We start from the raw sequence: 20,035 nt of genomic DNA, 5'->3' as shown, positions 1-20,035 counted from the left end.
TGTTTAAGGCCCAATTTTGACTATCCCTCCAGATATTATGGTCAAAATACTTATCCTTAGGAATTATATTGCGTTGTGATTAAGGGCAGTATTATCATTGCTAATATTAAATGACTAAAAATAGTAGTATAGCTGGAAGTCATTTTCTGCCAGTTACTACATTTATTAATGATGCTGATGAATTCTGGTCTCATTTTTTGACTGGGACAACTATTATTTGTAACAGTTAATGGGAACCACACAGACATTTTAGTTTTTTAAGGTGGGGACATGAGAGGGGGCCGTGCTGAGAGGAGCCCCTTCTCATTGCACTGAAGGCAGTCAGTGCCCAGAACAGCACGGCACGTGCACTCGCCCTCTGATGCAGACCTCAGCACCACCTCCCTCAGCCTGCATTTCTCCTCTGCAAAATGAAAACATAAACTGCCTGACACCAGGGCCGTGTGAAAGTGAGGTAGAACAGTCTGCCCAGCAGCCCCTGACCACCTGCACATATGCACATTCAGTATTTATTTCATCTGGCCTGCCCTTGCCAGCAGCCCTTGCCAGCCTACTTAATCATCTACACAGATGCAAACCGATGCTATTAAACAAGTTAGCACCCTCTTGCTTTGGAAGATGAGAAACTGGAAGACCAAGAAACAGATCTGGCATCTGGTATCTGGCACCTGGGCAATGCTCTTGTCCATCCGTGGACACACAGTAAATACTTCACTCCCACTGGTGCCCAAATGACACTGCCGGACACCTTTATGGGGCCTTCTCTCCATCATCCTTACAAATGCCTGGGCTCGGCCTCTAGCTGGTCATTCTGGGTGAGGTAGAGGAGATTACCATTTATGTCAAGCTTGGGCTTCTCACTGATGTTTTGTTTGGGTTTGTGCCTAAACCCAAAAGCACAAGCAGTGTCCTTGTTGCCCATTCGTACGCCTTCCATACCTGTTGCCTCAACCCAAAGAAAGTAGCTATGGGCTCCGCAGCCTGGGGCACCACATCCTCCGCATACAGGTGAATGTCGTCTTGGACACTCTGTGCAGGCCAGAATCCCACCACACCCTTGGCCTGGAGTTTCTTCTGACTAATCAGTATGTTTAGCATGTTCTGGGCATCATTGTACACCTTCCTGGCTTCTTCACCTATTGAGAAAACAATGTAAATTCACTTAAAGATCCCAACAATAAGTGGCAAAGAATGCTTCCTTTTAAAACCACAGCCCCTTGTCAGTCATCTTCCCTTGCCCCTCACCCCTCACCACTCCCCTCAGAGACTGCTGCTTTTGCTGTGGACACAGCTTAAGGCAAAGCAGGGGTTGGTGGTTCCTGTGAAGAACAGCTCCCACAGTCTGATTCCCCCAGGTCAAGCCACGTATAGTTTCCATTCAACAACAAAGGCAGACAGCCAAAGCTGTGGCTCCCCAGAGCACTCTATCAGGCAGAAGGCGAGGAAAAAAGGCCAGATTCCTGGCTCAATGACACATGCAACTCCACTGACTTCACAGTGACCTTGGGGGATGGGACAGGGAGACGAGTAAAGCACGGCCCCAAATCCTCCCAAGTGGCTTCAGCACCATTCCTGGACAGTCTCACCAGCTGCAGAGCAGCAGACAGGCTCCAGAACAGCCTCCCTGGGTTTTCCACCTGTACCACCACAGTGAAAGCCAGTTCCCAGCCCCTTGACCAGGTACCAGTAATGATGCAGGGGCAGCACACTGAGGAGACCCCTGCCCACTACCATGCTCCTTTAACAGAATGCCCAGGAGCTCTCTGGGAAACTGACAAGGGGCTGGTCTCTCAGGCTCTTCCAGGTTCTAATTTCAGATTCCTACGAGTCCACCTTTCACCTCACTTCGCTCTAACTATTCACCTTATGGCCGTGTGAATGGCTTTGCACCATAATCCCCTATTTCTCGGATGGGTTCAGGGGTAAGGTTAGATGTGAGAACTGGGGGTAACAATTTATCAGTTCACCCATTTCTCTAGTTTATCACCCAGTCTTTTCCCTGAGTCCTCTGGGCACAATAGACTCCTTGTGGTTTCCAACATAGGTGTGCTGTGCCATCTCATGCTCTGTCCCCTCTGTCTGGAATAGCCTTTTCTTTAATACAACTTCATGTCCCCAGGTCCTCAGTCATTACCATTTAATCTTTAAGCACTTCAAATACCACCTCCTCCAGGAAGCCTGCCATGACACTCCATCTTTATCTGAGCTCTAGAGCCTCCTCTTATGTCTGCAAGAGCCCAGCATGCACCCAGTACTGCGGGCTGTGCTACAAACTAGACAGCACGGATTAAACTACCTTGTTTTGTTTATCCCTAGTACAGAACCCAGCATGGAACCGAAGTCAGTAAATATTCATTGAGAGGATGAATAAACAAAATCTCAAATTTAGTTGACATAAGAACTGACTATAAAGTGTAAAAGTTGAGCAGATAAGTAAGATGGAAGCAGTTGCGTCCTGCAGATCCAAACAGACTGCTTATCGTCTAGTCTGGTCATCAGAGTCACAACACCACATCTTGAATGCCTTGTAAGAAGGAGGGACTCACTGAACTAACCTACTGTTTTGTCGTTAAATATCTTGGGAAAGCCTCGATTCGGGTACTTGCCCCGGAGCTGCCAGACATCAAAGAAAGGCTTCCAGTCAATGTAGGGCACCAGCTTCTGCAGGTCATAGTCTTCAAAGACCTGGGTCCCGATAAATGTGGGCTTCACTACAGGAAAGAAGAAGAGTGGTCAAAGCAGAGGCCAGGCTGGGACCAGCCCTTCCTGGGAGGGCCTGGCCTGAGAGCTCCTCACTGCTCTGCTGCCTCCCGCCCTTGGCCTCCCTCTCTCAGCCGTAGGACTTGTCTATGAAGGGAGGAACCTTAAATTACTGTAAAGGAGTAACTCTGCACTGAATCTTAAATAAGGCTATTATTCCCATACAGCTGTCTAACTACACCTTGGAAACTCTTCCCTCAACCCTTCATCCTCTACCCCTAGTCAAAAAAAACCCGACAATCAACCAAGCAAACAAGAACCAACTTGGGTTAAGTTTTACTTGTACAAATAAAGCCAATATAAAATAAAGGTCCATGCAGAAAGACATTCAAGGATTCAGAGAGTTATTCTATACAGTTTATAGACATGAAACCATAATTTGTGTTGCCCACTGACATAGATGCCCAAAGTATAAGGAAAGGTATGAGAATAAAGCCCCAAATTCAGCACTGTGATTATTTCCGCAAGGGAAGAAGACACACACAGGGCACTGCCACCGTGTATGCCTGCTGTGTGTTTTTTTAAAAGAACAAGTGATAGCTGTTTTTCTTAGCCAAATGTCCATAGGTTTGAATACATCATAATTTACATAATGCCAAAGACCTCACATACACTGGCACTGCCAGGCTTTCTGGGATAATGAAAGCAGTAACACAGTACTACCCTAGCCCAAGGGATGACGGATCAAAGCCCCAGGGGATGACTCTCTCTCCCCTCCCTGTGACTATGGAATCAGAGGCCTTCCAGCTCCAGCAAATACAGGTGGCCTGGGAGAACACAGACGTCTCAGGATACTTGCTCTCCTGTGACGGGGAAAGTACAAAGTGAGTGCACAGGAGGACAGCCACAGGAGCGGTTCCAACCTGAGCCTAGGATCTCTGCCTTTGCACACTGTGCACTGGGACTGTGCCTGATCTGTTCCTTGTCATGTTCCTACCTCACAGGATACTTCCTTTTTTGTAAACACTCTATTACGTCAGTTTGTTTAGTTTAAAAAAAGAAGGCTTGTATAGTTTCCTCAGGGGAAAAGCTGAAAAGAAACTACCAACAGTCTCCTGAGTAAAGTGTTCCCTTGCCAGGGTGGCGGGTGATGGAGGACAGTGCTACCCTTGACCCAGTTTGGCCCCCAGGGTCCAAGAGCTGCTTTGGGTTCTACCGTCTACAGCCTTAAGAGAATACCCTTCTTTCTCCCTCTACCTACTTCCTATAGCTCCCCAACACTAGGCTGTCCGCAAAACACTTGAGGTCTATATGCTGGGGCCACCCACCCCTTAGACAGCAGGGCAGGACTGCAGCTGCACACCAGACTTAAAATGGCTACCTGGAAAGTGTTCCTTTGGGCACTGTGCGCCTTTACAGGGCTATTTCTAGCAATGTACATTTTGGTTGCTTAATTTGGCCAAAAACAGACTTGCCCTAGTGCTGTTAAGCTAGCTGTACAGTGAAAGATGAGGAACGAGCTAGACATGGTGAAATAAGCCTGTACTTCCAGTAACTCAGGAGGCTGAAGCAGTAGGATCATGAGTTTAAAATCACCTGGATGACACAGACTGTGTTACAAAGCAAACAAAAACAAAACAGATGGAAGAGTAAGTAATCACAGCACAGACTATAAAGTGATTTAGTTTCTTTAAGGATTTTTACATTTATATCCTCTTTTACCTTTCCAATATTTCCATTAAATAACTCCCTTTTCACCCATTAGAAACTTCAATCTGGATGTAAGGCATTCTAGGTCACCTCAAAAGCCGGAGCCCGGAGCCGAGCTGGGATGGCCTCTCTGGGCCCTCAATCTGTACTCTCCCACTAACCCATGCTGAACGAAGGAGGAGGGAAATCAGAATCACACACACCTACATTTCCAATCTGACCTCCTCAACTGTGCCAAGCATGTGTGGAACACAGATATCGTGAGCAGTGAAAGCTGATGTGAGATAATACCTTGAAAATAAGGATTCAATTAATATGACCCCTGTTCACCCGTCTGTTTTGTATTTGTATCTCATGCCTCTCTAAGCCTCTCATAACATCTTATATATTTTATTCCCTCATGAACACCTAGAAAGGTGCTAGAAGATGGCTAGAAATACAAAAGGGAAGAAAACAAGGGAGATGAAAGTAAAGGATCCAACAGTGGAGAAAATAATAATGTGATAAGAAGTAGGCGGTTTAGCTTTGTTGCAATGTTTTCAAACAGTGAATGCAAAAAAGTCCCTTTTTTTAAAAGATTTTTGAGACCGGGTCTCACTGTATAATCCAGGCTGATCTTGAACTAACTATGTAGTACAAGCTGGCCTCAAATGCATGGTTATCCTCCTGCCTCAGCCTCCCAGTGCTGGGATTACGGGTATGCAAGATCATGTTTGACTTGCAAAGGTTATTTTCTATGCTGTACATTCCACATGAGACCTGGGGCACCCTGAAGAAAGTCCACTGAAGTGCAGTGCAGAAGAAGGTTATACGACAGATCCAAGGTAGAATTTCAAGTTTCACTCAGTTTTCATAAATTAAAATGGAGAAAATACCCACATTCATTACAGAGCTGTCTGAAGGACTCAGTGAGCTATGTTGTGCCCACCCTAGGGCAGCATCTGGTATGAGTTTTCCTTAAATGATCTTGCTTGTCAGTTATCAGGATCACTTATCATCATCATCACCATTATTATTATTATACGTCGTTCAAAGTTATTATTACACATGGTTCAAAGTTCTTCGCTGCCAGTTTCATTTTATAGCAATGAAACCGCAAACATCTCAGCATGCTGATCACACCTATTCTGTCTCCAAAAAGCCACACAGACCTGGGGGAGGTTCAGAGAGCCAATCAATGTGGAAACCATTTTTTCTGGCTTGACTTAAGGGTACATATTTCCTTTCCTGTTGAAGAAAAACAGTTATTTAGTCATAAACTCTTAGCATTTCCTCCTCTACTATGAAAGCATGACTAAGAGAGCCAGTATAGAATCTTCGCAAAAAAAAAAGAAATTCTTTTAATAAAACCTTTATCCTAAAAAGCAGTTTCTTTCTATTTCCATATGCTTTCCACTGGCACCAGAACCAGAGACAGTAGACTGGTAAGCGCCCACTAGCTAGGGATGTCACTGAAAGGTCAACTCTGCACGCCTAATAGTGAGTGAGCTTGCTAGTGCTTTCAGAGCACGTTAGGCCTGGAGCTGCTGGCCTGCAATCAAACACCTGAGGACTGAAAGGCAGAACTCAGAACCTCACAGCTCTGAGTTAAACCTATGGAGACAGAGAAAAGCCACATGCAGCATCTGGGGCTCTCTTAACAAACCAATGTTGTCTTTTCTTTTGTGCTGCGTGTTCTCTGATGTCACATCCCTAGCAGTTCACTAAGCCCTGCTACAAGAGCCCAGGAGGCAGATAAGCAGGAAATCTCCTCTTGACTTCAAAGGATCATCGAGTTCTAAAATCTACAGACAGGCCCCAACACAGGTCTGCTGCACAGCCAGGGCTGCGCCATCTGTTTCCTTCCACCACATCCTCAGTAACAGGGATCTGTGAGCGTTGTCTCTGGACACTTTACTAATTTCGTGCTGGGTATGAGCTCATGTTTTATTTATTCTCATAACCTTGGTATCTAGCACAGCATCTAACACCTATTGGGGACATAGCACATGCTTGGCCGAATACATAAAATTCCTTTCAATCTAGCCAGAAGTTATTGGGAACTTAAATGCTGAAGAAATCTCATTTGAACTAGAAAATAAGATTTCTCTGAAAGGACCTTAGGCATTTACCTGCCTCAAAATGGTAAATAAAGTCACATTAAAAACTGGAGGATCACACTTCATCACCCAAATGAATAAAGATCTATTTCTGTCACCTACCTTGAGAGACTCATAATGTTCCTGTCTGATATCTTCATATTCTTCCATGATTTCCTCAAAGTATTCTTCCTTTAGATTTTCATCTAACAGTTGAGAACACTGAAATGCAAGATAAAGTTCCATAACAACAAGAGAGCAAAAAATAAAAGTCATGCAGTAACGGGCTGCTCTGCAACACCTCCCTCAGGAAGCCTTCTCTAACAATATCTGCTCTTGCTACACTAACTTCCTCCTCTTGCTTTGTGTGCAGTACAGGCTAATCCTGGTGGACCTGGATGCCATCAGCTTGCATGTGCCGAACAGCGGCCTGGTCCAGAACTGGTTCCTAGAAGATATCCCATGGGATATCCCAGTGGGTAAGAATCAATGTATCTCACAGATCTTGGGCTATCCAGAGAGTTTATACTAACATGTGACATTCTGGGGGCTTTGGGTCAGGCCATACTTGTTTGACCTTGGGAGGACTGAAGACTGAGCAACTACGGCAAGACATGGACATTCCAGGCTTTACGTCACTGGCCAACTTCCAATAGACACCCAGGATACCAAGGACTCATGAGCTTCCTGGTGGACAATGCTCTTGTTTGCTGATATACACCACTGTGGAAGAATTAGTTATCATCTCTACCAGGAGAAGCACCAGAAGCCTGTGCTTATCATTGCTGATTTTGCACTATGTCTTTTGCCGTCACTGATTTCAAGCTGCAGCTTTTCGTAATAATTAACTGTGATTTTTAAGTGTAAAATATTTCTGAGATCTGTGAGTCCTTCTAGTAAATCACTGAACCTGAGAGTGGTCTTGGGGAACCCAAAATATGGGATCAATGTCCTCTTCAATGTTTGAAAGATACTCTGTTCACCTCTTATCACTGACATACTTCAGGCTTTAGTACCTGATTACTATAGTACCTGTCTATTAGCCATGTCTGTTGTCCTTACTAGAGCACAAGCCCTTGAGAGCCACCTTCATACCCTTGGTACCTAGCTCTGTGCCTGCCATGTACAAGCAGCAGCCTCACTAAATGTTTAATAAAAGAATGAGGCTACTCAGCATGGTCAGCTATAAGCTTTTGCCAAATATAAAAGGAAATAATCTAAGAAAATATAAAAATACTCATTAAATGGTAAACAATGTAATTCATGATTATGATTATCAAGCTAGTAAAAGACTAGCTATAGGGCTGGGGATTTAGCTCAGCGGCCTAAGCACCTGCCTTGAAAGCAAGCGGTTGTGAGTTGGATCCCTGGTACCGAAAAGAAGTTAAAAAAAAAGACAAAATAAAGACTAGCTATAATCAAAGCTGAAAATAAAGTTATAAAGAAAGAAGAAATGGCTGCTACTGATCACATCAGTTGAAATACACAATATTGCCTTATCCTTCCTTCTCCAAGATTTTCTAACACAAAAAGGAAAGGAATGTCAGTATCTTCATCTGAAATTGACAGCTTAGACTAGATGGTGGCTAAAGTGCCTCCTAGCTTTAAAAATTCATGATCTGTGAGAGTTTTCTAAGTATCTCTATTAACAATCACCTATGAATTAATATGGAACAAAATTATTTGCATTAAGGAATGTAAACAGAAAAGGCCACTGTGTCAGGCCTACAACTAGGATCCCAAATAATGTTATTTCCCTGCCTTACACTAAATTCACCTCCACAGAGACCTCATTTAGGAAACTCAGAAGAGCTACATGAAAATAAGAGGGGGACACAGACTCCTGAGCTTTAGTGTTAATTCTGATAGATCACACACCCTAAGAAAGTAAAACCTGATTTTCCCTAAGAGCTGCAGAACATACCAGGTCCTGGCATGTAGGAACAATCAGGCAGTAAGAATATACTACAGTTTGCTGGCACCTTCCACACTCCAGGGAGACTCCCATTCCTAGAGCTCCTTCCAGCCCAGTCTTTCTGGCTTGAACTTACACAAGTTCACTGTCAGGTGTAGAAAGGCACAGTTATAACTCCACTACTCAGGAGGCTGATGCTGGAGGAATACAAGTTCAAGGACAACAAGGGCAACTTAGTGAGACTATGTCTCAGAATAATTAAAGAAAAAAAAAAGGCTGGGGATGTAGCTTAGGACTAGTGACTCCCTGCATTCAATCCTTCAGTAAGACGACAGGAAGGAGAGAAGAGGGAAAGGAGGAAGTTCAGGCCAATATCTGGCTAATCTACAGAAACCTTTTACCAAAGTATTAAGTGTTTACCATCAGGTGTTTTCACACCAACCACCAAGACACTGTTAGTTTTGATATTCCTTCCTTTACAATTTTTCATAACAATAGCTACCTTGACATTTTTTTATAATTTAAAAAGAACTAAATATTGACACCTTGTGCTTTATTTAAAATGAGAGGAAACAAAACAAAGGTAATCCCCAAACCTACACTCTAGCCATTAAGTATTTGCTGTACCTCTTTAAACTCTTTTAAATACACCAAGCAGTTGCTACTGCATGTTTTGTTCCATTGTTCATTACAGTTAGTGAAAAAGACCTGGAGACAATGATTCTAGAAAGTGCCACTAGCAGATACCCAAATTATTTATCATGAGCTTTATACTTGAGTCACTTTAAAAAGTGGCCATTTCTCTGTATATAAGACAAGCTAAGCACAGCACTATCCAGCAGGGCCAAACTCCGTCCCCTGCCTGGCTCCCAGCAAAGCTCGGGGTACTGAGCTCTTCAGGACAGGGAGGTAGCATGTCTTCCACACATGGAACTGAGGTCTAACTCCTTCCTTGACCTGTTTCGGGAGCAATACATTGGGAAATATCCAACCAGGCTTGGCTCCAAATAGAAAAATTTCAGGGACATTCATGGCACGTGGAAACAGCAATGAACCCTAAAAAGGGGCCCACTGGTCACTCAACCATAGATCTGAGTTCCAATGAAAAGTAATCCATAAATAAGCTATAAGCATTGTTTTCAAATTACAGAAATGTAGCTTATTTGCATATTAATCTATTTCAACTGAAAATTTTAAAATGGCAACTTTATGATTGCAGCCCAATTTAATTTTACCCTTTTAAAAACTTGATAAACATTAATAAAAAAGCTTAATTTAGCACAGAGTAAGTCTCCTTGTGTACAAATCTCAAGCTTGTCACTTGATAGCTATGTGGCTTCAGGAGTTAGTGGCCTCTTTGTTCTTCTTACATCCTCATCTCTAAAATGAGGATAAAGAAGCACCTACCTCTGAGGTCATTTTAAGTATTAATATGTTCCCACTGGTTTGAACCACCAGCAGTACATGCGTAACTGTCCCACTGGGTGGCTTGTACCACTTGTAATACAAATGGATTTAGTCACTTTTCTTGTTTTTTTACTAATAAAATTAATAAAAAGTCACGCAATGGTACAATCATGCATGTATCACCAGTAATTCAACCCATCCAGCAGTGAGACATACAAACTATGGCCCCATCATGAATGTGTTGAATAAAATAATCTATGTGAAGCACTTAGTTCAATACCTAGCACACTGTAAATTTTCAATGATAGTGATTACTGTGTAAGTTCCATGTAAATAAATTCACAGATCTGAAGAATTCCTTTGGAAGAGGTTTGGGAAATGTGATTCTAGAGCAGGCTGTCATTGAAATCTCCCAGATTAACCAAGCCCCCTGAGTAGATTTCCTATCATCTAAAATATGAAGGTTGAAGTTCACTGGTGGTTCTCAGATTGTGCTCTTCTGATGAGAACAAGTGGGATAAAGGGCAGAAGGGCCAGCTTAGCTTTCCCAACCACACCCAGTTTCCCCATGAAATGTCAAAGATAAGGGCTCTGCAGCTCAGAACTGCAAGCCACAGGGCCACACAATCTCTGAAGATGTCTCGTGATAATAAGAAATTAGGCTTCACTGCAAGAGAAAGCAGGGCCTGAGTTGTTCACTATGTTCACTAGAAACAGAATCTATCTTGGGGGTTTTTAAATACCTAGTGAATGTTTTTCTGTTTTAGGATTGGGTCAACCAGCCCATTCTCAAACTTTATCTAGATTATTTTTTAAATCTCACATTCTGTTTGACTCTGGCAGTCGACAAGAAAGTATCTATTCACATTTATAAACTGGACGAATCTGTATGTTGGGAAGGTTCAAGTTGAGACTACCTTGGTACCACCCCTCTCTGCTTCTTGTTCTCTAAATGTCTTTGAAAGCACAGGACATGTTCACAAGATCTCCTCCTGACAGGGCAGATGCTGTGTGGCACACCATAAGCCTGGGGCTACTTTTTTATGTCTCTTTTGAACAAACAGATCTCAGGGAACATGCTTAGCTATTACTGCTTCCTTTGTTCTCTCCTATGTTCTGAAATAAAATAGAAAGGCTCATACTTACCACCACCACACTCTTGGAGGCATCCAAGACATGGATTACAGGTGCACTGTATCTTGGAGCTATTTTAACTGCTGTGTGGGTTCTGGAAAGAAAGGTCAGGAAGAAAAGCATATCCATCAACAGTGACAATTCCTACACAACTGTTGTTCAGAACCATCAGACACAGTGTGTTTCTACAGTGTTTTCCAGAGAAAGATTTCAACATGCTTATTATAATAACACTGAATTTCAAATTTCTCTTGCAAAATTGTAAAAAGAAAATGACTTTTTACCTATCCCAAGATGAGGAAAACAAGGTCAAACAACATGAATTGATAAGACTCAGTCTACAAAGAAGCCTGTGAAGAAATGAGAAAGAGAGCACCAGCCCTCTGTCAACAAGAACCTAGACCATGTGCTCAGCAGCAGCCTGTCTGGACTAAGGGAAGAACCACCCCAGCCATTTCACTTTGCTCACTTTCCCTCCTCCAGACAAACTGGGAGACCAGCCAGGGTCCCTGGAGAACCAGCAAACAAGCAGAGAACAGAAGACATGCTAACCAGCTGCTGCTCCATCCTTATGGGAGACACCAACACCCGGTCCCCCAACTCCACCTTATACTTGTAGTAAGGCACCCCAGACCCAAAATTCAATAGGAAAGAAAAGAATGTAAAAGCAACAAAATATTTTATACTGATTGACTCAGCCCAAATCCCCACTGTCAAACTTGAAAATGTTAGTACTGGGAAGAAACAATCTTTAATTCTTAAAATTACCTAATTAACTAAAGTATAAAACAAATTGCCCTCTGGTTGCAGTATATTTATACCACTAGCATAGGCTACATATCTAATGTTTCATTACAGAACATACCAAACTAAAGTGGGAACTGAAACATACACAACCCTGCTGCTCTGCTGAGATGAGAATCGAGGACAGGAGAAGCACAGACTGGCCCAGCCTGCACGGAAGGATGGCAGCAGTTCTCAGCACAGGGCTTCCATGTTTCCTGCTCTTCCCTCTCTCCAAAGTAGACGTGCTTTTCTGCAAACTTGGTATTTTCATGTTCTTTCCTTCAATTAAAGTGGATGATTTTGGGCATATTATCCAGAATATGCTACTGTATGAGAAACCAAGTAGCAGGACACAAAGTTTAATGCAATTCCATTTTTAAAAAACAAACACGCCACCCTCAAACTGCCCAATCAATCAATCTGACGTCTAAAATTCTGCACACTTAGAAAACCACTGAGGGATACATATCAAATGGAAGGCTGGGCTAAAGGTGGGAAGGGAGAGGCTACATTTTACTTTATACTCTTCTCTAATGTCTGAGGTGTTCCAGTGAGTGTAGATTACTCTTTTAAAACCCAATTGGCATCAAATATAATCCCAGTACTCTGGTAGGCTGAGGCAGGAAGACTGCAACCTCAAGCCCTGCCTGGGTAACTCAGCCACTTAGTGAGACCCTGACTAAATTTTAAAAAAGACTGGGATATAGCTAAGTGAGAAGACCTTGGGTTCAATCCCCAAAACCACATTCCCACACCCACACTGTCTCTCTAGGAAGCTCTAAAAACACATTCATAACAAGGTAGGACTCACTTTCTAGGAACACTTCCATTCATGAATAGGAAGCAGGAGCTCAGGCCTGCACAACCTCCATTCTGCAGCTGGTGGCCAACAACTGGAAGGCGCTGGGGGTGCAGCCTGGAGCCATGAAAGGAACTCCAACGCCTCCTGAGTATGCACCTCATCCCTGCTGTGTGCTCAGGGACTGTAATGGCTTGTATCTAAACGTCCCCACAAATCCCCTGGTGGTCACAGGAGAAGCTTTCCAAAGATAGCTGGATCTAGAGTGTGTAATGCTAGGATAAAGGATGTGATGCTAGGGTTGATTCATAGTGCAATGACAGGATTAAAAGTGCCTGATTCTGGGTGTAAGGGTAACCTGGATAGAACATAAGGGGAAGCAAGAGGACTGCTGTTGCTGCTTTTGCTATCTTCTGCCTGCCTTGAACAATTCCTCCTCTGTGATGCCTCTATGCCATGCTACCCTACCTTGCAGTCAGTCAACTATCAGCTGAAACCTCTATAAATCATGAAATGAAATAAACTTTTTCTTCTTTAACTCTGGATATTGGACATTTGGTTTCAGCATTTAGAAAAGTAACTAAGACAGGGATCAAACCTTGACACCACCTTCAGTATTACGTAAGAAGGATGATTTTCAAAAAATAGAAAAAGTTTTAAAGAAGCAGCTGCCTCAGTCGTAAAGCAGCACAACTCACATTAAGCTTGCTGCTTGCCTCTTCAGATGATAAGCTCCTACAGTATTTCCTGTATATTCCACTTGAAATACATGCTCTACACAGAAGCATTACTTTAAACCCAGTAACACTCAAATGACCTCTCTCTCAGGGAAAACCAGTATAACTTTATGTCTTAAAATCAACAAAGTATTTATTAAGCACTCGAGGGTTCTCAAGTAAGTGCCATCTAATTGATCTTCTAGACAAGGGCACTGAGAAGAAACTGATGGATTCTAGTATTTTAAAACAAATAAAAGCAAAGTGCTGCTTTTCAGCATAAAAACTGACAAAGCAGGTTAACTAGAGGCATTCAATTTGAGTTTCCTTAGCTGCTGAGAATGCTTCTGGTTCTTTATAAAATAATGACACTGATTCCACTTACTTCCCTCTAGGCCTTTACTTATGCAAGTTTCTCCAGCCTGAAAAGATGCACAACACTGGACTCCTTCCTTCCTGCACCCCACGGCAATCAATCTCAAATGCTGCCCCTGCCAGTCACTCTTGGACACAGGATCCCACTGTCCACCTCCCATGCTTGCCATGCGCCCATGATGTGTTAACCTCAGAAGACCTCTTAAAAAAGGTGAGTAAGAAAGGTACTCTAAGCATTTACTTCACACCCTGCCCTATTCTAGATTTAATTTTAAGGTCTTTTATAGCAGGATCAATGTTTAAAATCTAACAAGAAAAATGGAAGACAGGGAAAAAATAAAGATGGGAAAATTAAGATGGAATCAGGAGTGAGATCAGCATACAAATTCACTCAGTGAATTTTTATACATGGAGCTAAATTCTAAGCTTTTCTGTGGGCAATGGAAACACGAAAACAAAATCATGTTATATGATTTAATACATTAATTTCTAGCAAGTAAGGAAATATTTATACTCAGAAAAATTCTACCACAGTGTATGCCCTTGAGCTATTATACAGATTTCCACCTTTTTTTATATGTGACATCAAAATCATCTATATACACTACAGACAGATGATTCAGTTCTCTCTTTTTTATACCTATAGGTTAAAAAAGGGACAATCCAACCATAATTTTGCACCCATCTTTGACCCCAAATCTATAATACCCTTTCAATGTCTCTAAGGACCATCCACTGGACATCCTTAACTGCCATTAGTGGGTCTAAGGGGCACAGGTCTAATTCTGTTTATGCTACTGCAGGTTACTAGCATCTGTAAAACCTTATATTCCCTTATATTCATGAAAATCTGAAATTCTTAAGATTCCACTTGTTCAAATACACTCAGCAAAGGAAAGAACTAGTCCCTGATGAGCCCCTAACAGGTCTTAGGAGGAAACAGTCAGGGGTCTCAGAAGGGCTTCCAGACTGCCAAATGGCCTATAACCAAGCAGGCTTTCCTGGGAGCAGATGGTTTTCTTATTCAGATAGAAAAGATATTAACTATAAATGAAGAGATAGAGAAATCAAGACTTTACAAAAATTAAAACACTGTGACTCACAAATCGCAATTGGTGAGATAGCAAAAGATAAGCAAGACTTGAAGGATCTATTTGCATATTTCTGATAAAGAAAGAAATTTTGGGAGGTCTGAAGATCCAGACTTCTGCCTTCAGTTTTGCAAGTGATGAAAACAGACAGATATTTGGCAGTACCTGGACACTGGTGACTTCCCATCACTAAGTGTCCTTTGATATATGAAGTTGTAACTGTTAAGAATCATGGATGACCTTAATTTTGCCAATGATATATCTTGAAAAGCTAGTTATGTTGTTTCTGAATGTTTTTTTCTTTAATCTGGCGATGCTTACAATGGATAATTTGGTTAAGTTCAGATCTGTGCAAGTGGCAAATTCTTGATCTTAAATTTTTGAGTATAGCATCTTACTACATTAAAGATTCTAATTTTTGACACCACCATTAAATTTACATAAGCCATAATACATTTTAGTACAACTACTCATTTAAATAATCCATTTTACAACTGTGGTGTTTCTTTTTCAGTACTAGGGGTTGAATCCAGGGCCTTGCACAGCACATAGCAACTAAGCACTCTATCATTGATCTCTCTAGCCTTTTTAAAATTTTTGAGGCGGGGTGTCTCACTAAGCTGCCCAGGCTGGACTCAGATTTGTGACTGTTCTGCGTCAGCCTGAATAGCTAAGATTGCAAGCATGTGGCCTCATGCCTATCTCAAGTGTCACTTTTAAAGATCTCTCATTCTGGAAAAAAAAAAAAAACAAAGAATAGGGGCTGGAGATTTAGCGCCTGCCTTGCAAGCAGGCAGTCGTGAGTTCCAGCCCCAGTACCAATAAAAAGGAAAAAGACAAAAAAAAAAAAAAAAAAAAAAAAAAATCTCCCATTTTGATAATAATCCTTAGAACTATCACTACTGTTTCTCATAAATTAACCAAAATCATGCTCAGTAAAATCCACTTATCAACTGAGAACAATTTGCCATCCTGCCTGGTAGCTAAGTGCTTTACGAAAAACTCATTTTTCTAATATAAGCAGCAACACTGAAACTGGACTCCTTCAAGTATAAAAAGCAATTAATGGATAAAATATATACAATACGTGGTTATTTGTGAAAATCATCCATTCAGATTATAAATTTGCAAACTTGGCTGGGCCATGGCCCTCAGTTTTGGTCAGACCACAATCTAAATGTTGCTGTGAAGGTATTATTTTACATGTAATTAACATTTTAATCCACAAGCTCTGAGTAAAGCAGATTATTTTCCAAATGTAGGCAGACCTCATGAATCACTAGGCCTTAGGAAAAAAGACCAAATCTCTGCCTTCTCTATAAGGAAAAAAAATTCTGCCTGCAGACTGTTTTCCAACTGAAGACTGCAACATTAACTCTTGCTTGGCTTCAGCCTGCAAATTTCAGAACTGCCAGTCTCCAAAATCACAAAAACCAATTTCTTAAAATAAATCTCTCCAAGGAACTCAGGAGTACTTATGACCACTACTATACTTTTCCACAAGAAAAATGAACTGCATGCTATGGGACTATCAGATTTAACACTCTAGCTTGATACTAGTAATTCCTTACCAAAGTAAACAACGTATCCTGTAAGAAATATTGCAAAGGAAGTCTAGCATCTATAATTAACATTTCTCATGAAATCACCATGATCGTAATCCCAGGAAAAAAATCTGATGAAACAATGACCATGTGACAATATGTGAACTTTGATCTTGCATCTTTTACTCAAGATTCAGAAACAACTCCTCAAAATGATCTTTCAGTTCATTCTACATATATGGGTTTTTTGACACAAAACTGTTACAAGGTTAGTGCTTCTTTTCTGAGAGAATCTGTAGTTTTTCAATTAGACACTTGGTTCAAGACAGAGTGAGAAATTTAAACACTTATCTCTGTGCTAAAAACACGATTTCCCCACTTAGTGTCACTTCAAGAGATAAAAGCTTATTACAGTTCTCAGGAACTGATTGTCAAGTGAGTAGATTAAGAAAAAGATAACTGTAAACTAAAGGAATCCCCAAAAAGAGAAAGAGCAGGGAATCAGAAGTTTCCTTCCATATGCCTCAAAAGTGACTCTCACCCAAGTGAAGACCAGGAAAACCACATAATGAGAAGTCAATTTTAATCATAAGGGGAAACACATGCACGTATGCATGCGCACGCGCACACACACACACACACACACACACACACACACACAACACAAAGCAAAGTTTATCACTGTAAACCCTAACATTTAAAAAAAACACACACAAAAAGCCAGGTACAGAAGCACATGCCTATAGTACCAGTTACTCAGGAGACTGAGGCAGAGGATCACTTGAACCCAGGAGTTCAAGGCCAGCCTGGGCAACACAGTAATATCTCATCTCATAAATGAATGAAAAAATAAAGTGAGCACAAACTCACTGGTATGACTTACTTTGAAGTGGTTGCTCCTCCAATCAACAATGGAATCTTTATGGCTAATCTTTCCATTTCCTTGGCAACAAAAATCATTTCATCCAGGGAAGGGGTAATGAGTCCTGACAGGCCAATTATATCTATTATTTATAAAAAGAAAAGGAAAAAAAAAAAAGGACAGTAAGAAGGAGGATGTGAGAAAAAAGCACGACGACCCATTTTTAAATTTTTGTAATAAAGACACATGACCTGACATGAATTTCTAATTCTAAGACATGTTTTCTGTCTGAAAGGTTTTAGTTTATTACTTGCTCTTGGTAGTAAATGAGATTTATAAATTAGAGTTGCAATAATGAACTTGACACAACTTTAGAAAGCAATACAACACAAGGTATCTTTAGTTCATAATATCCCAGATTCAAATAATCAGTGTTCTAAATAAACAAACAAACAACTACACACAGAAAAACACTGCCTATAAGGATTCTGTTGTAAGAAGCTTGTCCCCATTGCATCTCCAGAGCTGCATGAGCACTTCTTCACCTCTCCCAACCTCCATGTAAAGGGTCACAGAGCAGCACCACACAGGAGCTGGCACTTGACAGGATAAATGTCCCTCCGACCCCAGTGGCCTGAGCTTTATGAGCTCATGAGCTTTATGAGCTTTATGAGCATTGATACACAGATTACTGGGGAAGAGACAGAGTGAAATGGTCAAAAGATAGTTGCACAGTACCTGCTTTGTGGTCAAGAGCTGCTTTCAGTATCTTATCACAGGGAGTCATGACTCCTAAATCAATAACCCTGAGGTACAGAAATGAGACATTAGAAAACTAGTAATAGCCCATCAGAGACAAAGTTGAATGAACATTTTCATCCCAGTCATTAAATAATGTTCTAATATAAACTGGAATCACACTGAAATGCTCACTGAACATGATCACCACCACTACAACTATCATTTATTATGCACTCACCATATGCCAGGCACATGCTAGGCTTTTTGTGTATGATTTTACTAAAATACATTCATATTCCACATACCTACCCATTTAAAATGCACAATTCAGTCAAGTATGGTGGCATGTATCAATAGTCCAGATACTCAGGAGGCCAAAGCTGGAGGATGAGTTGTACTATAAGTCTGAGGCCAGTCTAGACCACACAGTGAGACAATATCTCAAAAACCAAAACAAAACAAACCAAAATGGACAATTCAACAGCTTCTGATATGTTCTTTTTAAAAGTATACATAACTTTTCATTTTAAGCATTTTTAAAAGTAAAATTCAACGCATTACAGTTAAAATGTTATACAACTATCATCACCCCTATTTATCTCCAAAACTGTTCCATCACCCACATAGTAACACTATAACCATTAAGCAATAATTCTTCCTTCTTCCTCCTTACTTTACCTAACTCACAGCCTCTGGTAACCTCTACTGTAACCTCTTCTGTCGCTATGAATTTGCCCAATCCAGATACAGCATTTGTCTTCTTATGTCTGGCTTATTTCATTTAACACGATGTCTTCAAAGCTCTTCTATGTTTTAGTGTGTAGCAGAATCTAATTCTTCTTTTAAAGCTGAACATTTCATTATGTACAATATACCCCTGCTAGTGTTTTGATCTGGAAAACACACACACACACACACACACACACACACACACACACTCACCAAGATTCATGTGTTAAAAACCTTTATCCCCAGCAAGGCACTGTTGGAACATGGTGGCACCTTTAAGATATGGAGCCTGGTAGGAACCTTCTGGTCAGTAAGGACTTGCCACGAAGCCTCTTCCTACACTTCCTACCTCTTCCTCTCTTATTCTCATATCCTGGTCAAGAGTTGAGTAGCTTTGGTCTGATATTCCCTGACATGATATACTGCTTGTATCACTGGCCCAAAGAGAATAAGGCCAACCAACTATGCATTGAAACCTCTAAAACTGTGAGCCAAAATAAACTTTTTCTTTTTATAAGTTGATTCAGGTATCTGTTATACATACAGAAACCTTACAAAAACATTACATTTTATTTATTCATTTATCTACTGGTAGATATCAGGGCTATTCCTACTATGCTAACATTTTTGCATAACAGATTAATTTAACCCTTACAGTAAGCCTGTAACTACCATGGACTCTATTTTAATAAGGAAGGGTTCAGACAAGCTTAGCAATTTATCTAGTCATATAATTAATTAGCAGCAGGCCTGGGATGTGAATCAGGACCATTTAGGTCAACAAAAATGCTGGGTAAGTTCCTCAACGAACACCTGTTAAGGACAGAAGCCAGTCAGGAAACAGGAGCAGACAGATTCTGCACATGCTTAGCTTAAGCAAGAAAAGTTGGTTACTTAAGGCAAGGGGGAGAGAGGCACACAAGACTCGAAGGAAAAGCTGACACTGGGTGGGCATGAGAGAGAGCACTAAATTCACCGGGCAGAGAAGGCCTGGAGCATGCTCTGAGAGAGCATAATAACGCTGGAGAAATTCTCATTTTTGGAGAAAAGCACTTCCTCTCAGAACTTGAGGGAAAAAATAATGCCTGTCCTTGGAAATGTTCTGTGTTCTATTTTTCTGTTTTAGGTAGAGTACCTATAAATCAGTCAGCTTTATAATTTAATCTTACTGTATTTATTAAAAGACACTTGAAAATTACAGCATGGAATTATTATGTGAACAATTCTTAAAATTTTTTAAAGCAAGGGGCTGGGGATTTAGCTCAGTGGCATAAGTGCCTGCCTTGCAAGCAGGCAGTCGTGAGTTCAATCCCTGGTACCGATAAAAATGAAAAAGACAAAAAAAAAAAAAAAAAATTTTTTTAAAGCATGCCTAAAAATTTCTACATGCCATAATATTAGCTGTTGAGTGCTGGATACTAGGGCAGGAAGAAAACTTGTTTCTCATG

General features: G+C 41.1%; 1 protein-coding gene across 3 annotated transcripts in view; it reads right to left on the bottom strand.

The window, feature by feature from the left end:
• Positions 1-20,035, bottom strand: part of Mtr (5-methyltetrahydrofolate-homocysteine methyltransferase) — a 108,700-nt gene that overhangs the window by 9,248 nt on the left and 79,417 nt on the right. For all 3 annotated transcript variants that reach the window (XM_003473381.5, XM_063260100.1, XM_063260101.1), the window contains 7 exons: positions 17,856-17,923; positions 17,139-17,259; positions 10,957-11,038; positions 6,612-6,710; positions 5,562-5,637; positions 2,556-2,711; positions 940-1,136 (listed from right to left, as the gene is read on the bottom strand). In XM_003473381.5, coding sequence (XP_003473429.2) covers positions 940-1,136; positions 2,556-2,711; positions 5,562-5,637; positions 6,612-6,710; positions 10,957-11,038; positions 17,139-17,259; positions 17,856-17,923 — 799 coding nt within the window. The remainder of the gene's footprint in view (positions 1-939; positions 1,137-2,555; positions 2,712-5,561; positions 5,638-6,611; positions 6,711-10,956; positions 11,039-17,138; positions 17,260-17,855; positions 17,924-20,035) is intronic.

Source organism: Cavia porcellus, unplaced genomic scaffold (assembly GCF_034190915.1).
Source record: "Cavia porcellus strain 051 isolate PalLab524CR breed Dunkin Hartley unplaced genomic scaffold, mCavPor4.1 scaffold_13, whole genome shotgun sequence".
In the NCBI taxonomy this organism is placed as follows: domain Eukaryota; kingdom Metazoa; phylum Chordata; class Mammalia; order Rodentia; family Caviidae; genus Cavia; species Cavia porcellus.
The sequence above is the reverse complement of the archived record's forward strand: the minus strand, read 5'-3'. Positions and strand labels throughout refer to the sequence as shown.